Source organism: Takifugu flavidus, chromosome 7 (genome assembly GCF_003711565.1).
Source record: "Takifugu flavidus isolate HTHZ2018 chromosome 7, ASM371156v2, whole genome shotgun sequence".
Taxonomy (NCBI): Eukaryota; Metazoa; Chordata; class Actinopteri; order Tetraodontiformes; family Tetraodontidae; genus Takifugu; species Takifugu flavidus.
The window spans coordinates 2,382,128-2,408,309 of record NC_079526.1 but is presented as its reverse complement, the minus strand read 5'-3'; the positions used below and the strand labels follow the sequence as shown (position 1 = coordinate 2,408,309).

At 38.5% G+C, this 26,182-nt stretch overlaps 1 protein-coding gene across 1 annotated transcript in view; it reads left to right on the top strand.

Moving 5' to 3' along the window:
- LOC130528741 (uncharacterized) overlaps positions 1 to 26,182 on the top strand; it is a 51,457-nt gene that overhangs the window by 5,568 nt on the left and 19,707 nt on the right. Inside the window, exon 3 of the mRNA XM_057038422.1 lies at positions 2,533 to 2,580. Within this exon, the coding sequence (XP_056894402.1) occupies positions 2,533 to 2,580 (48 nt within the window). The remainder of the gene's footprint in view (positions 1 to 2,532; positions 2,581 to 26,182) is intronic.

Sequence of the window (26,182 nt, the reverse complement as noted above, 5' to 3'; positions counted from 1 at the left end):
GGCTGGTTTTAATAAATGTTTACCAGACAGTTTATCTGCTTTTTTAAAAAAATAAATAAATAAAAATGTAGCCACTTTATGTATTGCTAGTCTCCAAACTCAAGTTTTATTTGAGTTGGTACATTAGAAACAGCACAATATTTTGACTTTTATTAGTAGGTTGCCTAAAAGGAGCCTTTTTTATGGCTGATGAAAGAATCTGATCTGTGTGTGTGTGTGTGTGTGTGTGTGTGGGGGGGGGGGGGTCGTCAGTATTTTAATATTTCACTGGAAACAAATTGGTTGTACGGGGACCAACAGTCCATGTAAGAGAATCCTGCCTCTCAAAATGACATGATTAGGAAAAAGAAACATCTATTTATCCCCACAATGAGCATAACTGGGATTGATACTGTGTACATGTAGGTCATGTAATATAAGTTAATGGGAGGTAATTAAAGAGCTTTGTTTTTCAAACATTTTATGAGAACATTAGGATGGATGTTGCTGTGATACCATTTTAAATTGTTTATTGTGACTTATATTGGACCATTTTATAAGCCTTTCTGCATGTTGAGGTAGAGGAAGATTTGTATGATCATCAGTTACAACGAGGGCAGCCACACAGGCACATGCACACACCCCAGGATCCCAAAGACAAATAGCATGGCACAAAACTAATTAGTAACCAGGAACTAGTTAGGAGATGCCCTTTCGAAAAACATGTCCTTAGGCTGGATTTAAATATAGGGACAGAGTCAGTGACTGAGTGTGTCTAGGAGATCCCGGCCTCCAGGCAGAGCAACACTTTGACCCCTGACACTCATTATAGGGAGCACATTCCTGGAGGGGTGAAGCCCCTCATAACACAAAGTACAAGGGCATGGGAGGACTCTATGGCTCGTAGCTCACCAGCTGAGTGTGTGGGCTGGTGTTTCTCATTGCCTAAACCAACAGCAGCTGCAGATTTTACAGACCATCAAAGCTTCTGGCATACATTGGCTTTGGAATAGAAAATTTTGTTTCAGGTTGTCTTCAAAATAAGTGGGAATAACATACATATACATGAATTGCTTTAAAACATTTGTAACACAATCCAATTAAAACAAGAACAGTAATGTGGGTATTTTAAAATTCAACCTAGATTTAACAACAATATTAATTCATTTTATTTATAGGTGCCTCAAGGTCACCTCATATAAAGGTCACATTAAGATTAATCAAAGCAGATGGACAAATACATTAGGTAGGGACAGATTATAAAAGAAAATGACTTTTGACTTTTGATTTGAAGGTGGTCAGCGGGATCAGAGGCCAGATATCTTGATTTAACATTGATATTGTGAGGTGCAAAGGTTAGAACTTGTAGCAAGAAGGTTCCGGGTTCAATTCTTGCTGGGCCCTTTTAATGTTAATATGGAATGTTCTTCCTTTGCCTTTATCCCACAGACCTACACATCCAGTTAATTTGGAGACTTTAAATTGCTCCATGGTGAGAATGTGTCACATGGTGGTGTCCAGGGTGTTTAGATTCCAGCATCCTCCATGACGTTGACTACAAATAAGAAGCAGTTAGAGGATGGACATTAGCAGTAAAGGCTCGGAAAATACTAACAAATGAGTTTTCATATGGTATAATGATTGTTGTTTTTATACGTATAAATTCTATTAAACGAATGTTTGACAGTGCGTCTGTCTATATTTTCCTGTAGTTGCTAGTGATGTTTAAGCCTCCCCCGTCTCACCCTGCCTCACTTTCTCTCTCATGGGTTGATAATTCACATCACTAAAACAGACTTGGTTTACATTCATTAGGCCAACTCTCACAGCAATCAGGCCACAGTGCCAGGGGCAATGGTCCTCTTTGCAAAATCACATTGGCCTAATAGCAGTGTTGTATAATTATATTCCATTAACATCTATCAGAATGTATTTCAAACTGCACTGCATATTCCCAGTGTATTGGCTGTGTCTACACGGTCTTTCTTTATTAACAGCTTGGACAGGTAATATCAGCAATTCCAACCAATAGATGAAGTATGTGCTTGATGTATAGCTTTACATCTATATCCTAGAGATAATAAAAGTAATGATATTTTAGAAAATAGAACAATAAGAGTTTGTTTTACCTAGCACTGCCACCATCTTCTTTATGCTGATCATCTTCACAATACATCTACTCTAGACAAGGGTGAGAAGATCATTCAAAACTTTATTGATTCAAGGGAAAAAACCTACAAACACAATTTCCTATAGATGTTATTTTAATCCCCTAAATCACACATGTTTACTATGGTCCCATTAGGAACCCTCTTCGGTTCGGTCCTCCTTTACACATTGGTGATCCGATGATCAATCCTATTTCCACTGGTCTCCATTGATGATGCTGCTATGGCTGCATCATACCAGCCCACACTTTTGACGTCATCTCTATGATATTTTCGGAATAACTGGAATAATCATTTCTTTACTATGCGTTCAAACATGTTTTGTTATCATGTTTCCCCTTTAAGTTGAGGGCCTAATACAGTTGTACAAATTGCTTCTTTACAGGGACGTGGGAGTGAAGACAGACTGCGATGCATTGTCTGCAGAGCCACAGTAAGTACATCCTCTGTCTGCGTGTGTGAGGGGAAACAAACACACTTTAGGTCCTCTGGCATAACAGATTTATCCAGAGCAGATCCATAATACTAATGAGCAATCAGTCCTTTGGTTTGCTTTGCTCTGTGATTGAACTGCTTTACCAGCACTCGTGCTGTATGTCAGCATCACTGCCGTCTACGCCATGTTATTGTAGCAGAACACTTGCTATGGAAAGGAGGGAGAAAACATTACAATATTTGGCAAAAGGATACAAGTCATGTAATGACAAAATCTGTATTCATTTTGGGAGCAGGAATTAATCATGCCTCACCGGTACATTCCTAATGTAAATTTCCTATCAACAGATTGTGTCTTCTGCTGGCGAGTTTATTCGTTTTGAAACAGTGGCGCGGATGTGTCACCACAGATGGGGTTGCGTGGTGGATAAGGTGGTCACATTACTAAACATCTCAGATTAGGAAGTGAGCTGTTGATGTGGTGTATGTATTCATGCTCGTGCTGTGGGTCAAAGCATCAGAAGCAGGATACTTAGTGTTTTATTCATTGTTTGGCCGACAGTGGTGAGACAAAAATCTGATCCTCGCTGTCTCCTCTTGTGCGTATGTATGTGAGGGGCCCCCACTGTGGAAGGAAATGTCACAGTAACTTTGACAACGACCTTTCGGGGTCTTAGATATTTTAAACATGAAACTGTGTTCACGTACTGATAAAGGTAAATAAAGCATTTAGACAGTCAGAACAGCTGTCCATCTGTCTCCTTTGATAGTATTTTTTCACCTAGAGCAACCGAGGTCTCATCTGTTCACTGCATTATAGAAGAAAAAATCACATTGTGTCTGTACCTGTATAGGTATATGGGTAACTTGTCCTATAATCACAGCAGAATCATCATTTGAATTAAAAAAAAACAAAAAAACCATAAATCTAGTATTAGGCCTGGATGAAACAAAGGTTAACAGTAACATATTTTGTCATAATTCAACTCACTAGTCCCATTGCTGCATAAAATAATTCTCCTAAATACAGAAGATGGAATTCACCATTCAAAACACCAAATTTTGACAGATAAAAATGTTTTCATGTTTTGTGTGTTTCAAACAGTAAATACATCCCAATATTTGCAGATGGACTCCTATTTCCTGAATTAATTCTTGACCCTGTCATTGCTCTCCTGTATGAGAGTTCTAATAATGATAACAATAATAAAACAGACAAATATAGTCGAATGGGATTATTCTTTGATCGGTAAAGATTTCACAGAGTTTAGCTGACAGTTTCTTTTTGCAGCATCTCTAACTGCACTTTTGTCACTGTACCAATGGCAGTGCCATCAATTATTAATGTGTAGTAGTAGTAGTAGTAGTAGTAGTAGTACTAGTAATAGTAGTAATAGTAGTATTTGTCTCAGAAGCTTCCTGCTGAGTGACCAAACGGACTAAATAAGGGTCGGTATTAAGAATAGTGAATTGTGAGCAGCAGCTGTGCCATTTAGAAAATGATTGTTTTCCAGTGTTGACTGATATTGAACTTTGCGTGTCTGTAATAATACAGTAATATCTACTACCAGCCTTTTATTATTCCACCTGGGAGGAATGTATATGTAGATCAGCAATAATGACTATAATGATAATCGTGATAATCATTTGGTCTTCAGCTATCGCTCTGTAATGCATTACTGCAATCACCCTTACATTACATTAAAAGGCTTTAGCTATTCCGATTTTCGGTGAGCAGCTCTCATCACCCACTCGCCGTGGCAACCATTTTATTATCTTTTTTTTTAATGCTGATGATGTTTTGCATGTTTGCTGTTTTTCATTTTTGCAGCAAGGTTTCAAATGGGGGCTGTTTGTATGAGTTATAATAATTTGTTGAGGCAACGAACGCATTAATTTCATTAGCACATGGCCTCAAAGCAATAATTAACAGAGTAGGTGTGTCACAAGCAATCATGTTAAAATTTGCCAGTTAATTATTAAGATTTTGTTCTGAGGGACCTGGATTTGACATGAGTTGCCGAAGGAAAAAAGAGAGAGAGAGAGCAGAAAGTTAATGCGTTCCAGTGGCCGAGGCTAGGTCCTTGTTGTTGAACACAGTGGGGGTGGCCGGGGCATTGTGGGCCTACTGGCAGGATTTTTGCATGTTGACAGCTCACATTCTGGACTAATTACCACAAATAGCAGAGAGCTAGCTGGTGCTGGGTTTGTCCAGGAGGGTGTAATTATATAGACAAAGGAGGTCCAGATCCACCTAATGGCCTCGGCTGCCTCTGATTGGAGCCCGGTGGAGAAGATATTGGTGGGGATTTGTGGCAGAGGAAGTGATTCACAGCTCAGTTCCTCGGCCCTGATTACGCCTTAGCTGACAGTGAACCAGGTTGAGTGTAACAGAGATTATTAGTTTAATAAAGGCTTTCAATCAAACTTGACATCACCGGCAAAACTACATTGTTCAAATAAGTAAAGTAATTGCTGAATGTTTCTTAAGCATCTTTGACTCAACGAATAATCAAAGTGGAGCATATCCGCCTGACTGCACACAATACAGATAGGGGAAAATGTAAATACATTTATTTAGCATAACATGTGATTTATTAAGCATAAAAGCAACTGTGGCAATTTACTGGCTGTGAAGAAAAACACATTTATCCCTGCAGGACAGTATTATGTCCTGCAGGGTAGCACATGGCTGGGCTGCCTTGTATTTATTTACAACGTATTTAGTATTTAGTACAACGGATGAAAAGAAAATTCATATGTACATTTGTCCTGAATCCTTGTTTTGCATGAAAAGTCATGACAACACCAAATACAATCCCACATATATTTGCGCCTTTTCGTGTATAATCTTCAGTACACATTGCTCCCTGCCACAGTTACCAGATAGGCAGGTTAATGTCACAGAGACACACCCAACCTTCAATCAAATATACAGCATCTGTACCTTTAACCTCATTGCAAAGTTAAAGACTTTGATAATGTCTTAAGTGAAGAGGACAAAAACCAAATCACACAACTTAATAAACCAATGCCTGGATGTCATATGGTGTATGGAATTACAGAAAATAAATCAATACATGTATATATGTTTATTTATGTATATATTCTATTCTTTTAAGCAAGTTTCAGAAACTCTGAAAGTATGTATTTCATCAAATGACAAACCTAATTAATTCATAAGTGTGCATGGGTAGTAAATATTTAGGTTATAAATATAGATTCTAATTTTATAAATCAAGATGTACTTACATACTTACAAACATACAAATATACAGTATATCTTTTACTGAAAAGAAATCTTTGTTTTCTCTTGATATTATAGACCACATACTGTAAATGTGAATCTTCAATGACAGAAGGGAACAAAATACATTTTAGGAGATAGTGTGTTAGTGTGTGTGTCAACTTTAAATGACAAAATCAACATTTTATATTGGAACATAACATGAGCACAGCTTTTAAAAAAAAAATCTTTTTAAAGACATGCCATTTTTAAATGGTTTCTTTAAGTCTTGTCACACAGCCGTACAGTCCAACGTGCGTGAACCTTTCCCGCCCTATGTCTTTCAAACGTCTCCTTATAGGTGCTCACATTTTCACTTCCTTTCCCGTCTTAAAAAATGTTAATCATCACTTGATTTTATATGGAAAGCAGATTATCCTTTGATTTTGATGAACGCGGCAGCTGGCAGACTCGTCATTTGACTAAAAGCAGGACATTCCGCCAGGGCCTCTCGCATGTCACTAAGCCTCTGTCAGGACAGTCGTGTGACATGTGATGACACATGAAAGGAATTCCTCCTCATGCTTTCCCAGGACAATGGAACATAGCCTTAAGGTAGTGCGGTGTGTGCGTGTGCGCGTGTTAGCAGTTGCTCCAAAGCCAATCATCTACAACAGAACATTTCACGAGCTGTGGATCAACTCTGGCTCTTCCCTCGACAGGAGCTACATTCTAAATTTAGTTCCAGGGTGGTTTTTCAATGCATAAAAACCTCCCTGCTCAGATGTATTTGCTACCAGTGTTCAAGAACTTTCACACACACACTGTGGCTTTGCTGCAATGTCCAATTTAGAAATAAAAAAATAAGCCATAATCGAGAAAAGGTGCTGCACCTACACTATAATGAGTCATTTTTTTATCGATTTATAGATATTATTTTTTATCATTGTGTATGCTAGTACTATAAAAAATCTCCTCTTTCCCTGGGCGGTCTGTTCCTCCTTCAAGCTGGGGTCCCCTACTAGAGGCCTGAGAGCTTGAGGGTCCTCCACAGTGTCTTAGCTGTTTCTAGCACGGCACTCTTCTGGAGAGCGATCTCAGATGCTGGTCCTGGGATCTGCCGGAGCCACTCCTCCGGCTTGAGGGTCACAGCCCAAGTGCTCCAATGATCAAGGGGATCACCGATGTCTTCGCTCCCAACATCCTCTCCAACTGCTCTCTTAGACACTCTCCCGTTCCAGTGGCCTGTGTCATTGGGGACTGCCACATCCATCACCACAGTGGAGGCGTGTCCCACTTTGACATCAGGGTTTCCAGTCCAACCCTGGTACAGACGTTCCTTTGCCAGCTACATGGTTGTATATGTCCAATGGATATGAGGCCGAAAATTTACTGTACCGTATATACTGTATTAAGTGGAGTATTTATATGATAGAAATAGTTTCTGTCAATATAACTAATAACAAATCAAACCTTTGTAGCATATTTACATTTCAGAAAGTCTATATGCTTGTGGTTAATAGTGTTCAGATGACTTTAATGTCAGCAAAACCAAATAAACACCCAATATCATTTATTTAAAGCACATTCAGACTCTTTTTGTCATTCAAAGAAAAGATTTGAACTCCTGTTATATTTGGCCTTTTTTGTTTAACCTCCATCTTCCCCTCTTTGTTCCTGCCTGTGTCCCCAAGCACTTTTAATTTACGTTCCTGTTCAGGAGGGTCCTCAGACTGATCCAATTAAGGTTCCTTTAATTGACTTCCAGGCAATCAAACCAAAATTGATAGAGAATGAATTACAATTCCAATTGCTTGTTGAAACACCCTAAAACATAACATGGTCAGGCCTACTTTCTGCAGGACTTCTCTGACCATTTTTCCTCACCCCGAATAGTTGATGTAAAAGAGGTTGAATCTCTTGGACCATACTGATACATCAAAATATGGTGTTTATTTTATGTTTTAATCATATGTCCACGCAAATTTGATTTTCACTCTAACATAAGTTGTTCAAAGCAGGCATGGGTGTATGGTTTGAACACCCCAAACCCTTTTTTTCCAGTCTTTGGTCAGAGTTTTAAGGACTCAGACTAGAGCGAGAAATTGAACTAGAGTATCTAACAACAGACCAACTGTAAAAAGGCTGGAGATGAGGGCTGCTGAAATGAAAGATTGAGGTTCACATATCATTAACAGCCTTGAAATCAACGGTTCCTTTTCCCTAGTGTCGGCTTTTGTCTTCATACAGCGCTGAAGCAGTGATTGTGCTCTCCCATAATTCGCCATAATGACAGTAATTTCAGTATCAGATGTTCAAATGTTCAGCCTTAATTCATTGTGGTTAAGTAGCTTAGTAGCTTCTACCCCTCTTAGCAGAGTGTGCATGAATGAAGCATCTGAGGCAGCGCCGACATTTACATATGCTCTGAAATACATTTGTCATGTGTAGTGTCCAGACAAGGGTCAACCCTAACCCTTAATTTATGTTAAACACACCCATACATTCTCACTTTTAGGGGACTTTCATAGACATAACACATTATTAAGCTCTTTACCCTCCCCCTACCAACTCCCAACACCCAATTCCCTAACTCTAAACTAAACCCAATTCCAACTTCAACTTTAAAACTATATTTAACCCTAAATCCTCATTTAATGTATCTTTATGATCTCTGCCTCTTCTCTCCTCTACCTGTCCTCGCCCTCTCCTCTCTCTCTACCCACCCCCCCATCAGCAGGAGGGTCCCCCTACATGAGCCTGGTCCTGCTCGAGGTTTCTTCCTGTTAAAGGGGAGTTTTTCCTTGCCACTGTTGCTTGTTGGGGGTCAGGCCCTGGGATTCTGGAAAGGGCCTAGAGACAATTTTGATTGTTAAAGACGCTGTACAAATAAATATTGATTGATTGATTGATTGAGTACTTTCAAGTTCTAGAGACTGGCTAAAATGGCCCCATCTTGCAAAAATGTCCTCACTTTGGTAGTAAAATGATTATTGTGGTATTTTGGTACTTAGTATGTTGCAAATACTGGGAAGTAGGGTGGTGTGTGTATGTGTGGTGGTGGTGGTGGGAGGGGTCTAGCATAGTGTAGCACTTTTTCTTTCTAAAAAGAGTTTGCGTGTCACAAAGGTGTCATGCATAGTGCAAACCATGGTTGAGATACCCTTGGGCTTTATGATGTGTGTGCTCATTGATGGATTGATGGCTTGTCTTTAAAGTATTCAGTAGGTATGAACATATGACATTTTCATAACTTTTGCAAACTATTATCACTATGGGGTCTTTTTGATCAATTATCTAAAGCGTGTCAAGTGGGGAAAGGCACATCAATCACAAAATCATTAAAAATCAAGAAGAACCACGACAGCAGGGTTTCTGCTTTCCTCACTTATGTGCTTCTATGTGTCACAGCTACGGCGCAATGACATATTACTGTAATCAATCAACCACAAAGAACACTTTTGGAATCCTCAGTTAGAGTAATATGTGCATGCAACCACGGTATGTGACCTTGACTAAACTAAAAACTGAACAGACTGAACTAGTTTTTTAAAAGCAGCAGAAGGGTGCAGTTTTAGGCAGAGACTGTTCCAACAGAAATCTATCATATCAGAAATGGACACAGTCATCTCTCACATTTACAGTTAGTTTTAAAGTGTTGGGACACTTTCGGTAGCTATCTTCATGCTGCTGAAAGCTTTGGTTTTATGGTCACCTTTCTGTTCACCTTTGGAAACGGTAATTGGATTTACGAGTGCTTTGTCATCCAAGACAATATTCCAGCTGTGGAATATTGTAAAAAAAATAAAACAAGTAGTGCAAAATGAGCATAAAAAAGACATACCATTGTTGTTTTTAGCAGTGTTTGCTAATAGCATCCAATAACAGCATCCCAATCAACACTATCCACAGAGAGAAGCAGCACAGTACCATCTGTAAAAGTAATTAAAGGGCTAAAAAACAAGCCTACTTAGCATATAAACTGAATTGTATGTGTGTGTTGCTCTCAGCCATTTTGGATTGCAAGATTACTATCAATTTCTGACATAAAATTCCAACTTCAGGGAGTGTTTTTCCATTACTGGAACCAGCTGGGAAGTTTAAAGCTCCACCCCTTTGTGTCTCTCACCTTCCACTTGATTTTCTTTTCGCCATATGTCAAACACGAGTTATAAAGGATAATATACAGAACCATGTGCTGCATCCTCATTTGAAAGATTTGCTGCCTTGACAACACAATCAAAGCCCTATATCTTTCTACCAACGTGACATCTATGTGAAAACCAGTGATTCAGTGGCTCGGATTATTATTTTCAACAATAATAAGAATACTGAAGCTAATAATTTGGTTTTTCCTACTTTGAGCATAGCTGAGGTTTCGCATGTACATGTCCATTAATCAACATCTTCTTCCTCGGACCTTGCAGGCATGTGTCTGTATTTTCATTATGAGGCCTCTCACAGCCATTAAGAGCAGAATGATTCGGTTCCAAACGGAGCTGTAAATTTTGAGGGAATCTGACATCCCGTGCCTGTAGGGTTACAGCAGCATACTAACGAGGCCATGGCGATGCTTCCATCACCATACAGTCAGCTGCGCCATACATCAGCCCCGCGCTGAATCTCTGCCTTCCACGCGTAAAGTCAGTAACAATTTCAGACGCAACACTTTATTAGCATCCGTCCCATAGCCGCGGTGTAATGAATGACGCCATTTAAACAGGATTTACGATATCTTTAAAACTTGATTGCTTAGAATTTGAGAATTATTCATAAGACTAAAGTGTCATTTGTCATACGGCAAGTGCTGTTTTCATGGGAATAAATGGTTTTGTTGGAGTTTTTCAAAATGAACTCCTTCCATTCACTTCTAAAATAAGTCATTTGTATGCATATATGTCTACACAATGGATGTAATTAAAGGGAATGAGGCTCATGTGACAACTTGCAAACAGATTTTCTATACAATGCAGTAACAGGCTCAAGTAACAGACATGGACGCAGATGATTAAAAATATATGTACGTATTGAATTTTACTTCAACTTTTACTGAAACAAAGCGTTTGGGGGCATGACTGTAGGTCTGCGGGGCAAGTTCATGTACAGGTAGCATCCCTCATTGAACAATTCATTTGTGTATTTGCGTTATCTCCCCCGCGAATTACATTGGCTCATTCTTACAGTGTGAGAGCAGGAGGTTTCCTTGGCTTGTTATTCAGATTATTGTGCTCACGTCCTGAGGCGGTGTGACCATGCTTTGTGTGTGATGGCAAGATCATCTCTCAATTACACAAGGATCCTGAGGCAGAGGGTGTGGACCCCAGTGAAGAACCAGTTTTACTTTACACGCACACACACACACCAACACACACACATGCCATAGCTCGGAGGCACGGCTTACTAAACCACAGCCAAGAACGAGGCCTCTCAGCATAGATTTACACACAAATAAAACCAGTCTTATCTTGGCCCACGAGTGAACGGGAACTGATTACACGGTCTACATTTCAATGCTCAGATGAAACAGAGTCGATTTCTTATGGCCTATTTAAACCAACTCCAACCTGCAAACACCATGAAGCTTAATTTGGTGTTGCTGAAAAAGAATTTAAAGAAAAAAAGTTTTTTTTAAGACAGTTTTTTGATTCAAAAGGTTAACCACTGTAAAAAAAAAAAAAATTAATAAGCCGTATATATGGAATTGCTTTCTTTTTTAAAAAGTTTTTTGACGTTATGGAAATATAAGATTTCCAGAAAACAACAACATGCACGCAATGTGTGTATATAGCTGTCTTCCCTCCTTCAAAAATGTCACGCAAGGCTGCATTTACAGCAACCAACAATGAGAGACATGTTATGGATCTGGATCTTCTTTGTGCTAATTGACCTCACAAAATTCAAGTTTACAGAAAACTTCTTCACTTGGACTGTCTGAATTTGTACTGATTGACAGCAAACGTATGTTAAGAGGGTTTGGTAAATACTTAAACACTTTAAGCTATTCCTATGTGCTAAACCATCACGCTGTTTACAGTGGAGTTGTAAAGTTGTTGACAGATGAGCCTTGTTACGGAGTGACTGTAATTTTTGTTGAGTTCTCCAATTATCCATTTTGTAAAATAGATATTAGGTGGCCTCTCTACATTATTCAGCTCTTGTGAGCAACCTATTGAAACACTGACATGCTACATAACCCCCCCGAAGGTGGTCTCATTTGTTTAATTAGCTCCCAATCTTTTCATTGGATTGTTCATTACATTTTGAAGGCCAAAGTCATTGGTTCTACTCAAAACAACTCAACTGCTGATTACCATAGGTTGTGATTTTAAATTAATCAAACAACCTTCAACAATGGAGAGTATTGCTCCTTATCTATCATAATTATAGTCTTTAATTAGTATTGTTGCAAAAGCAAAGGATTCTTTATTTACTTTAATTTGATGCCATTAACAATACAAATTTTAATGTTTTGAGAGATTTAATTAATTAAATTGTTGCTCGATAAACAAACAGGGTCTTAGTTTGTTTGCATGTGTGGAAAACTCTCACAGCCATGCCGCAATGCTTCAGCAAAGCTTTTGATTAGTTGTGGTTTTATATTAGGATGGTCCGTTTAATTAGGTTATGTGGGTGCTAAAGGCCAGCGAAAGGTAATCACAAAGATTATTTACTCTTATTAATTGAGACTCCATCTTAAGCCCACAAGGAAAGGTTAATGTTCTCTTGGTGTTATTTACTGTCCACACTTCAGTGGTGGCCTCACGTCACACATGATAGAGGAAAGGAAGAGGAGCCCACAGGTGTGGGCGTGCGAAATGAAAAATAATTTGTGGTATAATGCATAAAATAGTTGAACTTTGCACCATTTCACTAAGCCCTCTGAAATATTGGACAGCCTTCATTTTAATAATCTGACTTTGGCTCAGGTATGACTGAATTTTCCCGACACTTTAGGTACCTGCGGCTCATCGCCACTCCTAATCTCTCCTTTTACTAACCTGAAATAATCTCCATGCACATGTAAATCATCCAATGAGCTTTACAGTGAATGTAAAGGCAGATTCAAGCTGACGTCAAGTGATTAGTTCTGCCACTCTCTAAATGACCCTGACTGCTGTCTTCATAGGAAAACCCTTCTATTAGTCTTCCCAGAGTCATTAAAATTACAAAAAATATTAACCCACAGGTTAATAAATATGGAAATCTAAGTAGTATCTGATTTAATTGGCTGTGAAGAAGTACTTAAACGTGTCTGCACTCTGAAAAATCTACATGGCTCAGTGGTAAAGAAATTGGAATATCTAGCTGTCAAGCTAATATATTTGACAATGTCATGAGTGTAATCTTCGCACAATCTCCCTTTGAGCCGGGCCCTCCTGCTCACTACCGGGGCGATCAAATGTTGGAAATCGCTTCACGCCTTTTTGAATAACTCTAACGTGGTCCAAAGAGTCCAAGTGTGGCCATCAGCCAACGTTCTTAACCTTTTTAGATAAAAGATGGGAAAAGTTAACTTCAACTTTCCCATTTAATGTCTTTAGTCTTTTCTAAATCTCACCTGCGTTATCGCTGCAGACAGGAGAGGAATACAAATTCATGTCAATACCGTAGTTCTATTACATAAGTAGGATATCGATGATGAGCATTTGATTTGGCCATCCACTGGATGATGTCCCGTAATAGTTAATTTCATGCCAAAATAAATGAGTTGTAGATACAATTCTGAGGCTTTGGCATTCATTTGTTTATGTTCGATTGTTTTCATTATAAAGCTAAAAAAAACAGTCTGGATAATTTTCTACTTATGCGTCTACTTTTAAAAACTCTTTTACTCATTTTGATGTTACATTTGGCAGATTAATCATCTAAATAATCATATGTAAACCCATCGGGTTTCCAGTGTCCCTCCCTGCTGTAAAGAGAAATCCTGAAAAGGGTGTGCACTTTCTTTGTTCAAGTAAACTATTAAAAGACATAGAGGAATTGTTCCATTTAGTATTTCCACATTAACCTTTATTTTGTTTATGTTTCTGTTAAAAATTTCGCTTGAAAAAGTCTCTTTCCCACAAAATCTTTTACCTATATTGTTTTTTGTATTCCTCAGAGTTAAATAAAAACAGATATCTCCAGAGTCTATAATGACTCCTGTATAATTATATCACTGAAGTATTAAGATATTATAAGATCATTAGTGTTGCCATTAACTGCTAGGAGAAATACATTATTAAATACATTACATTATTACAGTAATTCCAGTAATTCCTTGTCACAGGAGCAAGTATCTAAAGTGTTCAAGCATTTAAGAGTACTAATCAATTGTTTTTTTATTTTTTCCTTCTTTAAATTGTGGTTTATATTGTGGACGGTTGCTGAGGAAGTTACGCGCTGTGCTTGGCTGGACATTCAAGTCCAGTTACGCTTCTTTTGAGTTCTATTATAGTATTAACTGTAGTCTGTCCAGCGTCAGCCGTGCACCTTTGTGGTTTTCCAGGTTTGTGCTACATTACTGCGACCACAATAGGAACCGATCAGGGCAGGTCGCGCTGACACAAGTGTCGTGCATTTCTAGTGCATCCGTTGTTCCTGAGAACTGTCTAGAACAGAAGAGCACATTTTTAAAGACCTGCGGATGGGTCGGAATTGATTTTCAAACTTTTTCACATCGGTATTAGCCGTGAAGTGACATTAGCATGATTCTGAGCTACATAATGCTACTACTCACACCATCAAGACATCAGCATCATTTACAGCTATACTCATCAAATGAACTAATGTTTATTTTTGACTTCTTAGTTACGTAGTGGAAAACCGACGCTCCCAGGGCTATCGTTTGTCTGCGTGTCTGTTAGCAGAGCGCTAAGAGGATTTATCTGGGTGACCCATCATGCAAAGACAATGAGCTGCACAATAGTGGTGTCTGGCTGAGAAGGATGAACTTGGACACACCCGGCCGTCTGCAGCTCTTCTTCCTAACCCAGAGTCATGTTACCGGTGGAAGGCCCATTACTTTTGTCTCTCCAAGACACCAGCGCATGCGTGTTACAAGGATTACTGTATGTCAGTGTCAAATCTCGGACTTTTTCTGACCAACTTCGGCATCGGGTTTCGAAAGGTCCGCGTAGTTCTGCCGCTCTCTGCAGTGGCAGTATCAGGACCAAGCAGCCTCATCCTGTCTGCTGTAAATACCAACTGTATCTGTCCTTGCATGGAAATGTTGTCATAAAGTGGTTTTGCAGAACTCTCCAGTTTTTCAGAGACTTTTGCCCTGGGGCTAGGTCTAATGGCTTACTCGTCCCACGACAGAGCCTCGGGCTTCAGGTACTCTCACATTGTCAAGCTGTTCTCATTAGGTCCTATAAGTCCTGGAGAGATAAGTGTTGGACAGACACACACTTGAGGCATTAACGGTGTGCGCAATACACTGACAACACATCTGTAGCTCACACAATTAAATGATTTTAGCCTGACGTAATATTTTATTCATATTGCAATAGAACAAAATAAGTTTGACACAATTTAGAAATGTTGGTGAGGCAAGATTACTTTAGTGTATCATCATGTGTTTTTAATGAGATGCTATGGTAATAAAGAGGTTTGTTTCAGCATCTGTGAGTCATCTTTTAGCAGTTTTTTTGTTGTTGTTTGGATTATTTTTTCTCTAAAGTTGAGCAATGAAGCTCAACAGGAGTAAACATGATAGTAAAATGGAACTACCAGGTTAAAACATTCACGTGCCAATCTTCACATCTCAGCCAAGGCAACAAGAAACCATATTTTTCTACATATTTATGCTATTTTTGTCTTTTTTTAGATGACTTTTTTCCTGTACTTTGTTTTTCCAGCATGACTGAAGTCGATACGTGTTTCCGGAAAGAGGAATTGTGCCGCTGAACCCCCAACTTTCTATAATTTGTGCTAACTTGTGAAATAAATGACATCCATTGGTATCACCTACAGTGACCCGCATGTGATTGCAAAACATAGTTGTTCTATATATTATGTTCCTTTATGAATCAACTGATGAAATGAATTTGATCTTATGTGGGCCAACACTCTGATCTATATAAAAATCCACAAAATGTAGTAAAATGTGTATCAGATTTATTTTTTTATTGCTATTATTTTAAAGTCTTTTCTTCTTACCTGCATTTGCCGAGGTTGAGAAAGATTAGAGGAAAATAGTGCATCATAAACTGGCTACAGGCCTTAGGGCAACAGTGTCTGCTCTAAAGCTGGATAATCTCATATCAGTGTGGCGTGTTCATTTAGCTTAAAAGATAGGACCGTTTTAGAAGCACCTCCTTAGGTTATTATGAAGCTTTTCATACTCAAGATGATAACTCAGTCTGGCACCTGTGTAATTTACTAATGACACATGATTTTAGCCTGCACTGACTGCAAGCCGGGGAGGAATTACTGGGCTCTGCAGAGTCTCTGCAGATATGACATAGAGGCAGAACCTGTACAGCTTGTGTTTTAACTTCTTTAATTAGGTGTGTTTACTCTGTATTTTATTTGCAGAGATCATGAGGGAGCCTGGGGATAGGTAGATTTAATTAAGGGACACTGATGAAAGCACACGGCTCACACAATCTCCTAAGTGTTTCCTCTGATATTGCTGCAAAATATCCTGATGACAGGTGGTGCTGGGGAGGAGTTGACACCACTGTGAAATGAAGCGATTTAGATTGTTTCTCACCATGTGTAGGTGGAGAAGTGTTACAGGTCTTGTGTTATGTATCAGTACATTCCTTTAACTGCTATATAAAATGTCTGCCTTACATCATAGTCTCATAGATGGGTGAGAAATTATAGGAGTGTAAAAAAAAAAATGTGTTTGCACATAAAAGAATAGTAATGGTTGGGAGATAGTGGGAATGTAGGAGCAGCTTTGCAATTAGCAAGTGCGGGCCTGCCACGTTGTCAAATGCCCTCATGCTCTGTCTCTGCGATAATTGTCACAGCCCCACTCTTTTATCACAATCTGTCATACAGTCAGCCATATTCATTAGGAGTTCTTATCTGCTTGTGCTTTCACATTTGCCAGATGCCACGTTGGTATCAAAGGATAATAATGATGTCGCAAGGAAATTAAGACTTTATTAAAAGCTACTTAATACTGGAAAAAAGGAAAATCAAAATGCATTTGATGCATCAGTTGATCCTTGATGATTCCATCTGTAGACGGGTAAGAGGTCAGTCCTCCTATCTTTTAGGTACAGGATATGCAAATTGGACAGCACAGCTGAAATTAAATTGGGTTTAATTTAACTAATCTCCCTGGTGCATAATTTACACTTTCTACTGAAAGGAATCCTATTTTACACACAGTCCTTTAATCATATTTTTACACACGGCGTTGAATTGGTTATAGAAAATGTATGGAATGTGTAATTGAAATGTTCAGACATGATAGGAAAGATATATGTTATTCATGCATGTACATACTGCCTTTCATTTTCCTTTATTTTTCTGTAGTTGTTGCTAGACATTAACGTGTTTGGCCGGCTGAATAATGAAGGTTCCATAGTTGTAGAAAACCAACAGGGATTTTGAGCTGATGACAGAAAAGCACGATAAAAGTTAAGCAGATGTGAAGGAAAATGATGCTTAATGATTTCAGGCAGAAGGAGGATGAACACACACACACACACACCCATATGCCCCCATTATACAGTCCCATTCTATGTTGTGATGTATACTTTAAATACTATGAAAGGACAAATTGGAATAATTCTCTTATAGCCGACTTTATAACCAAGTTGCCTCATGAAAATGAACATTTAATCAGATTCTCAACACTTATTTTTCACATGGTATCTAAATAGAATAGTATGGATCCTTTAAATGAAGCATTCAATTATGTTTTATATGCATTAATAATCGCTCTGTAATCGGTGAAGTGCAATTAAAAGCAGTTTGAACAGGGACAGATTAAGACTTACACTTTATCTGGCTTTGTGTGTAGCTGCAGTTCTCATTTCTAAAAGGAAATGAGGGCATAATAACGGCAACACCTTCATATTATGTGTCCCATCTGCTTGAGACCATTAAAAGCAACATTCCTCATTGTTCATTTATAACAGTGTGTTGTTGGTGAATTAGACATGCTGCTGGTGAAACTGTGAAGTTATTATAACTGATGTATGTAGGTGCATGTTTGTCTTATATATAGAATGACGTGGAGAATGTTCTGGAGCTGCAGCCAGATTTAACATTTAACCTTCCAACTCTTTTCCTGATGCAAATTGTTCATAAAATAAATTTGGATTTACTTCTCTTGTGTGGCTTCATGATTTGCAAGGAATAATTGATCAAGTCTACATCATAATCTGGATCTAGACAGAGTCTTGATCAACATCAGTTGCTATTTAGCATAATTAGCCCAAACCTCACATTTCTGTTTCTGATATTTGCTATTAAATGTGATGGTAATCAGTAAAATTAGCATAGTAACAAAAATAGCAGAGTCACAAATCTGTTGTTGACATAAAAATGAAAGAATTATTCATGTGTAGTGTCTGAACATATGAAAGTCACACCAACTTTACATTGTTTTTCGCCAGTTACCATATTTAAAATGTATGTTAAAAGAGTAAATAAAGTTCTTTTTTTATAACAACTGCAGATTCAATGGATGCATTCATGATGAAAAAGAATGTTTCCCTGAAGAGATCTAAGAAGCAACAGCTTAAACTAGCGCTGCGCTAAAGCTCCAGGGAGTTCCAGGGAGTCAGGAGTCACTGATGGCTTTTCATCCCAACTGCTGATATATATTCACCTTTCTCTCCCTTCTCCCTAACGTGGGATTGCCACATTTTCTCTCTTTTCCCAGTTCTCCATCACCACAATATCGGACTAAGTTACCATGACCTGTTTGTCTGATTGTACCTGGAATTGCCACAAGGTCTCAGAACGAACATCCTCCACCATCTTTGGAGGCATGTTCCATCTTCACCTCAGATCTAAACCCTATTGTTATGTGCTGGATTTGTATCAGGTGCTTCTTTGCACATCCTGTATCTTGACCATGGCTGGTGTGGTAACGCCCAGCCTTTATCGCTGCCATTATTAATTCCTCTGTTCTGTCTTTAATTCAGCCCTTCCAGCAACTGATAGAATTTGACCCACAAACCCTTGGACATGCCATGCAGAAGGGTTTGTCCACCCATGACATTTCCTCTTCTTCCCAGCTGGGTTTCTTGATGTAGACCAACTTTCTGATGTCTGTTTGTATGTTGTGTATATAATTGTTTCAGTCTGCATGGTGGGTCACTAGTTCGCTGCCTGTAGCCACTTGTTATACACCCCCAGGGTGCTGGGCTTGGTGTAGCTTCCCTTATGGATTGTTTTGTATCAGTGGTGTTGTCGTTTTATCACACCAACTTTGTTCCTCCCATTCAGCTCAGGTACTTCTCAGAGCTTGTGCTCACTGTTTGGAAGTATTTAACCAACTTTCCTGTGGCTTCCTAAAAGTTCCTGGTCAATTGTTGCCTTCTGATCACTCCACACCTTCAGTTCTGACTACCTTTCCTTTCTTGTCTACGCTTTGACAACACTTGTAGCATCCAAATTATATTTTATCATCATTGTAGATCCTTGTCGAAGGAATGGTTGCCCTATTTTGCAATTGGTAGCTATAGCCTGTTTTGATCAGATAGATAGATGGATAGATTTATGCGCATTCCATCTTTCTGTACTCAAGCACACAGGCAGATTCAGTCTCGAGATCTTTGTTATTCTCAGCTATGACCAAACGCCAACATCTGGATTTAATCTGGCAAGTCCTGAGAAACCTGACTAACCAGCAGAAAAGCCCTGGTAATTTATTGCAGATGTTAGTTAACGGAGGACCGCTTTTCAAATCATTTTAATTGAATGTGTTCCTGGACTTACCTTCCTTAATTTCGTGCTTTTCATCAGTACATCATACTTGTGAATGGTTGTGCAGCACCAAATGCTCTTTGACACACCGATGTGCTTACACACTGACGCACAAAACAGTTCAGTTTAGAATTAGAACAGAGAGCTGCGAGGTGGGTCCTCATTAATAGTGTAATATGGGTTGCTTGCAATATAAGTGACAAAAAATGGTGTAATACTGGGCTTCATGGGTAGATAAGCTTGCTAATTGGCTCTTTAAAAGAAGGTTAAAGCATTGTAAATGCCTCAAATTGGTACGTTCTCCTTCTGAGCAAGTTGTGAGTGCTAAAAAATAATTAGAGCTGTGCTGATCGTTATGAATCCCATATCACACCGAGGCAAAGCAGGCAGCAGGGAGGTTGCCAAAGAAAGCTTTATAGGAATCTCCAAAACCAAGTTCAATATATAATAGGTAATGTTTGACAAACATTTCTAATTTTCAAAATAAAACCTATTACAAAACTAGACTTTTTGTGTGTTTGTTCAGCAATAATTACATTGATTCAGTTCCTGAATTAAAGCATTTTATTACATGCTCTAAATTTGGTTAAATTAATGAATATGAAAAAAAATACATTTGGAGAAACACCATTTAAAAGTAGAACTTCTTTCCGTATTCCAGTAAATGTACCTTATCCCATTTCAACTGTAAAATGTCAATTAACCCCCTAAAACATGCAGATGTTTTCTGCCTGTTTTGGCAGTGAGAGACATCAAGCTTTAATCATGGGGAGCCCACAAAGCAGAACTGTGGATCCTCTGGTGCAGCTGTTTGGGGACCTCCATGTTGTGAGATTCCTTAATGCTTCCATCAAACGTCCTGGCAGCCTCATTCTCCCAGCTAGCATAGGCCGTCCCAACTGTTGTTAATTCATCAATGTTGCGTGCACTGGCTGGCACACTGAACCACCATTACAACATGTGTGTCCATCCATCATGACCAAGTCACTCATTCAACCTTGTTAGAGGAAACTAAATGGAGCTTTTGAAGTGATGTAAACAAGTTTAAGTGGACAATCGCCTCCACACTCCAACCGAGGAGAGGAGAGAACTTTTAGTCTCCCCATGACATCCAGGGCCTCCCATTCTCACATTAATGCCCTCTTACACAGTTCATTTATTACTGGCACGCATAAGCTGCGTACGTGTTGACTAATGTTAGTACTGTTTAAATGCAGTGTTTCATTCTCAGTGCAATTATCCTCTCAATTACCCAGAAACCTCCCTGTGTTGTACACTTTAAGAACACTACAGACCAAAATAATTTTAATTTTTAAGGCACAACAATGGGGAAGATGTTATTTTCAGGTTGGTATATACACTATTATATACATATAGGTTGGCATATACACTATTATATACATATAGGTTGGCATATACACTATTCTATTTGATATTTTATTGTGTGCATTGCTACAACAAAAAAAGAACTATACTAATCTATTTTCTGTCTAACAGTGGGCTCAGTTAAAGCCAGTTTTGGAAAGTTTCATTTGGACAATTTAAATCTTATGAGGTGTGCTCATACCCCCAGGAAGACTCATTCATTTATTTTCATTAAACAACTCCACAATGCAGGGAGAGATGATGAGAATGTTTCAATTAAAGGACAAAAGGAATTTAGAGAGCTAGTTGATGCACAGAGCTGTTAATCACCCATGGCCTAACAACCATTAACTTAACAAGGTGGACTGAGTGCAAATCGACTGAGAAAAAATCCTCCCAATGGATGTAAATAAATATTTTTATTCTTCAAAGCCTTTATTTCAGCTAATTTGTCACAAATTTCAAGGCTTGTTGGTCATTTCTTCCCCACATTCCAGCCTCATGTGCAGAGCCAGAGCTGCATTTTAAATTGCTGTATCCTCCTGTAGCTATTATTTGATAAAACAGTAAAAGGCGTGTCCCATACAAGCTGAAATTATTTTTAATTTCCCAGTAGACATTTTGTGAGTTCAGAGGTCACGAAAGCAATGAAGCCATTTCAGTTTGTTTATCAGAGCATCTTGTAGTGTCTGTATCTACACCTAAATGAGTAGCTGTTGTGTGACTTTCCTCTTTTTTGACTCTTCAAGTGCATTTAAATACCAACCAGCCCCTCATACAAGTTAAAGAGGATGGGAGTAGGTCACAGACTCACCTGACAGGGTGGCCCCAGTGTGCCAGGCTTGAGCGCTGTGTCTCCAGGATGGTCAGCAGCAGCACTGGTGCTCCACTAGGGGCTGTTTTAGCCGCTTTATGTGGAGATGATGACCATGTTTTACCAAACGGGGGTGGCCAGGATGCTCCTCTTTGCCAGGCAGCCTTACAAACAAAAAGTGATTGAACAAGCTGCTCCAAGAAGCGGGCTCAGTGCTGTGCAGGAGACTGGACCCGCTAATGTTGTAGAGAGGAGCACAAGAAACAAACTAGCTATAAAAAAGCTATAAAAGTCAATAGCAGACACTCTCTCCACAGAGGAACTGCTCCTCTCAGTACGCAGAACTGAGTGATTTAAGAGTGAATGATACAAGTAAAACCTAGCGATTAAGATTGTTATGGGAAAAAAAAAAAATCAGGCAACTCCATTTTCCCTTTCCAAGTACTTCCTTTGCATTAATGCAGTTCAAAATATGAGAAGTTCCTACACGCACAAAATGGATTTCCACGATTATTTAGCAGAATATATAAATCTACAAAACAAGTTGCAAAAAAAAAAACACAACTTGGTAAGATGAGTTATAATGAAAACCTTCCAATTTTAAACAGATTTCAATAATTCTGATAGATTGTTGAGCACAATTCAACATGAATCTAATTATACCTATTATACTGAAAATCAGGTAGAAACCTCTTGCTATGATAATTACCAATTCCTTCATTTGGAGAGCAGATTTGACTCTAATTTTGGTGGTTATTATCTAATTATCCTTTAAAAGCCCTGAATATGCCTGTCTGAAAATGAACAATAATTGCATCCTAAAGCTTACAAAGTCTTTTCAATGGTCAATTGGTAAAGAAGTACATTAATCTTTATTTTACATTAGAATTTCTTGTGTTGCACTTTGGTTTTTGTCAATTTAAAATCTGCTTTATGCTCACCTTTAAAAACTCCTTTATGCTCACCATTATCCGTGTTTGTGTGATTACTGGAAGATAATATGAACAACAAGGATAAAATAGAATTCATAAAAAGGGGAGTACTTTGATCACACAGCAGGCGCCTTGAGGAGTCTTGCCTAAGACTCTTTGATGTGAATGACTGCATGAAAGACAGGTCCAATTGGCCTGGGGTGACCCTCAAATTTGCACTCTTTAATCATGTCTTCCATATCAGGTGTTAAAAGAAATGGTCCCATATGGTTTATGATTTCAGACTATTATTGCATGAGATTCTGAAGTGAGAAGTGATGTGTTGCCCTGAAATATGCTGGCTTGTGCGAAATATGGGAAAGACAAGATGCTTGTACAAAAGACAAGATGGGAGGAAAAGCCCAAACAGTTGTTGTGTTAATACCTTAATAAACAGCGAAATTGCATCACCTAATTATGGCAGAAATTGAAAGGTCACTTGGAGCTGTAAAAACTGCTACCAAGGCAGCAAAATAGTCTGCCTTAAGCTATATTTGATATGTTGGACTCCCACCCCTATTTTAATCAATGTATATAAAGTCCTAATTCAGTGAAACATGCTCTATGAATTAGACAATGTATTAAATAAACGTGTTTATTCTTTAAGCTCTCTACATGTTGACAAAGACCATCAAGCTACCCTGTCATCATTTGCATCTGAAGTGTAGGGTGCTCAAGCTTCCGTATTTGACATATTTGTTGTTTTATAATGTGATAGACAGAACAATATGCCATCAATTACCATGTTCTTTTAACAAGAAAGGTGTACCGGCAGTAATATTTTTAAAAACCTAATGGATTCTATTACATGCACAAGTCTTTACAGTAAATGGAATTTCATTTGATGCATGTTGTTTTAGTCATCAAGCTAAGCAACAGATGCCATGACAGCAACAGCATTGTTCCAACATAATTTCTTTCTTTCTTCATTTATTTATTTCTATATATGGTCATTATGGTCGTGGCTCCTCTCAAGGCTGTTTTTTCTCTGCACTTTATACACAAATGCGTGTCAAAGTCCATATGTGAATATGCTGGCATATTAAATTTTCTCATGACAGTGATTGTGTCACTGCTTAACAAAAATAACAATCACAGTCCAGTGGTGAAAGGTTTTTACAATTGGAATGAGAGATCATTTTTAAAAGTTAAAATCAAAGAACTAGCTATGGGTTTTATGAAGAAGCCTTCACCAAACCAAACTTACAAACTGTGAGGAGCTCTCTGAGTTTGTACAGGGCCAAGGCCACAAGGAAAGTAGCAGAACCCCTTCCCCTTTGTCTACCCTTGTCCCTCAAAACAGAGTAAGCCGAGGAAGGGATAAAAACATTCCTCTAAGAAACAGGACACCACTTGACTACCCCAAGAATTGGAGCCTGCTAGCTGCTATATCAGAAGATACGACAAGTCATATAACATCAAAATGCCGGCATCAATAGCAATGGTCACCATGGTTCTGCTGTTATTTGCAGTGATTTTGCTATATTTAGCTACTGTTGCATTAACTCATTATAACAAAACATTTTAAAATACAGCTAACAGTTTAAAGCATGGTTGTGTAGTAGGTAAAATTAATAGGAGTGTCATTACTGTGAAAATTGTGCTAAATTTCATGTACATGTAACGGCCACAGCTCCAAAAAGAGTTCTGTTGAAACTCTTACACTACAAAATAGCAGAAATATTTGAGGAGACAGAGAGATGTGTTTACTCCTTTCATCCCCGAACATGCTCTTTACTATAAAAAATACTTTCTTTAACAAATTCCAATGCTATTAGCATTAACTAACCATACATAACCGTGCATGTTTTTGTCAACGTTCTGAAATGGCATCAATGAGCGAAGCGGATTGGGGAAACTTGTTTGTCTTCATTTTAAGGGTAGAGTAGCCCTCCATCTTAGCTATACCCCTTAACCTGATGGCGATTTAGGCCTCTCCTTTGCTAGGAGTGGTCATGGTCAACAAGCAGACCAACCCAAGTGTCCTTTTTGATACCAGTCACTCACTGGGCTGCAAATATGAGCTAGTGCCATTTGATCACTGGTACGTGGTAGCACAATTTAAAATAAATAGATTAAAGGACTTGTTTGTCCCAGTAAAAAAAAAATTGGCCTCTTAAACGTATTGTGACGATCGACCCCCGAAAGATTAATCGTCTCTGTCTGTATCCGTTACTTGTGGTGAATGTTTGTTATTCTTTGTCCATTTGAACTGCAGTGGTGATTTCTTTGCTAGCTTGACAACATTTAGTGGGCTTGCAAACATTATAGTTTGTCAGTGCCACCAATTTAATTTAAATGTACCTCATTTGACATGACTTTGAAATGTCACCATATCTCAATAGTTGATACTTAACCTTTCCCTTTAACAAGGTTTAACAAGTCAATACGTTACACCTGTCATTAAATAACTATAAGGGGACATCCTCCAAATGCCTCACACTCCATAACGGAAGAAAGATGAAGCAGAAGAAGCAGATTTTATGTTCCCCAGAGAGGGAAAATTGATGATTTTTTAAAATTAAAAAGCCAAAAGACAGAACTGCTGTTTATAGAAGAACAAAATTAACATTTTAAGGTAACAAGAGTTGCATCTCAGTCACCAAAGTCTACAAAACACTTCCTGGGTCTTTGGTGCAACATGTTTCAAAAATGTTGACAGTAGCCGATGAGAACACTTGTAATAATGCTGTAAATGACAGCTGATCAAATTATTACTTAAAAACACCCCACGATGTGGTTCAGAAAATGTTAGATTAGTATAATGAAAAATGTACATATTGTGCATGAATCTTGACATTAAAATGCACATTATTATCCGTCCACACATTTCTTTCTGTTGCTACTGTTGACTAGACATCTCCATGTAATTTAATAGAGTATTCTTATTCCTGTATGGAGAAACAATTTGAAGACAAATAGGATTTAAGGAAACATATTACCCCTTGTCTCTCCATGACTACAAAGAGCAGACCTTAGTGCTATCACAAAGAAAACAGCTTCGCTGCAATGCATTTGTTTTCCATTCAGAGGGAGAAGCACTTTGTCTTTCCAATCGTTACCTGTCTGGGAATCAGTTGCTCCATTAACGACAGTCTAAAGAGGGAGGTGCTGTCTAGGGCTAAATTGCAATTAGTTGGCCTGCAAGTGAGGCTAAAACCAGTTAACTTGGAAATATTGGAGTGCAAGGGCCCCGTAATCAGGCTTCGGTCATGTAGAACAATGCATAAAATTAAATTGACATTAATGAATAATTGTGTAATGAAAATAGCGTAGTGGAGTTAATTGCATGTTACAGTGAGTGTAATGCCCAGATAACCTTGTGTCTAATGCTATTCTT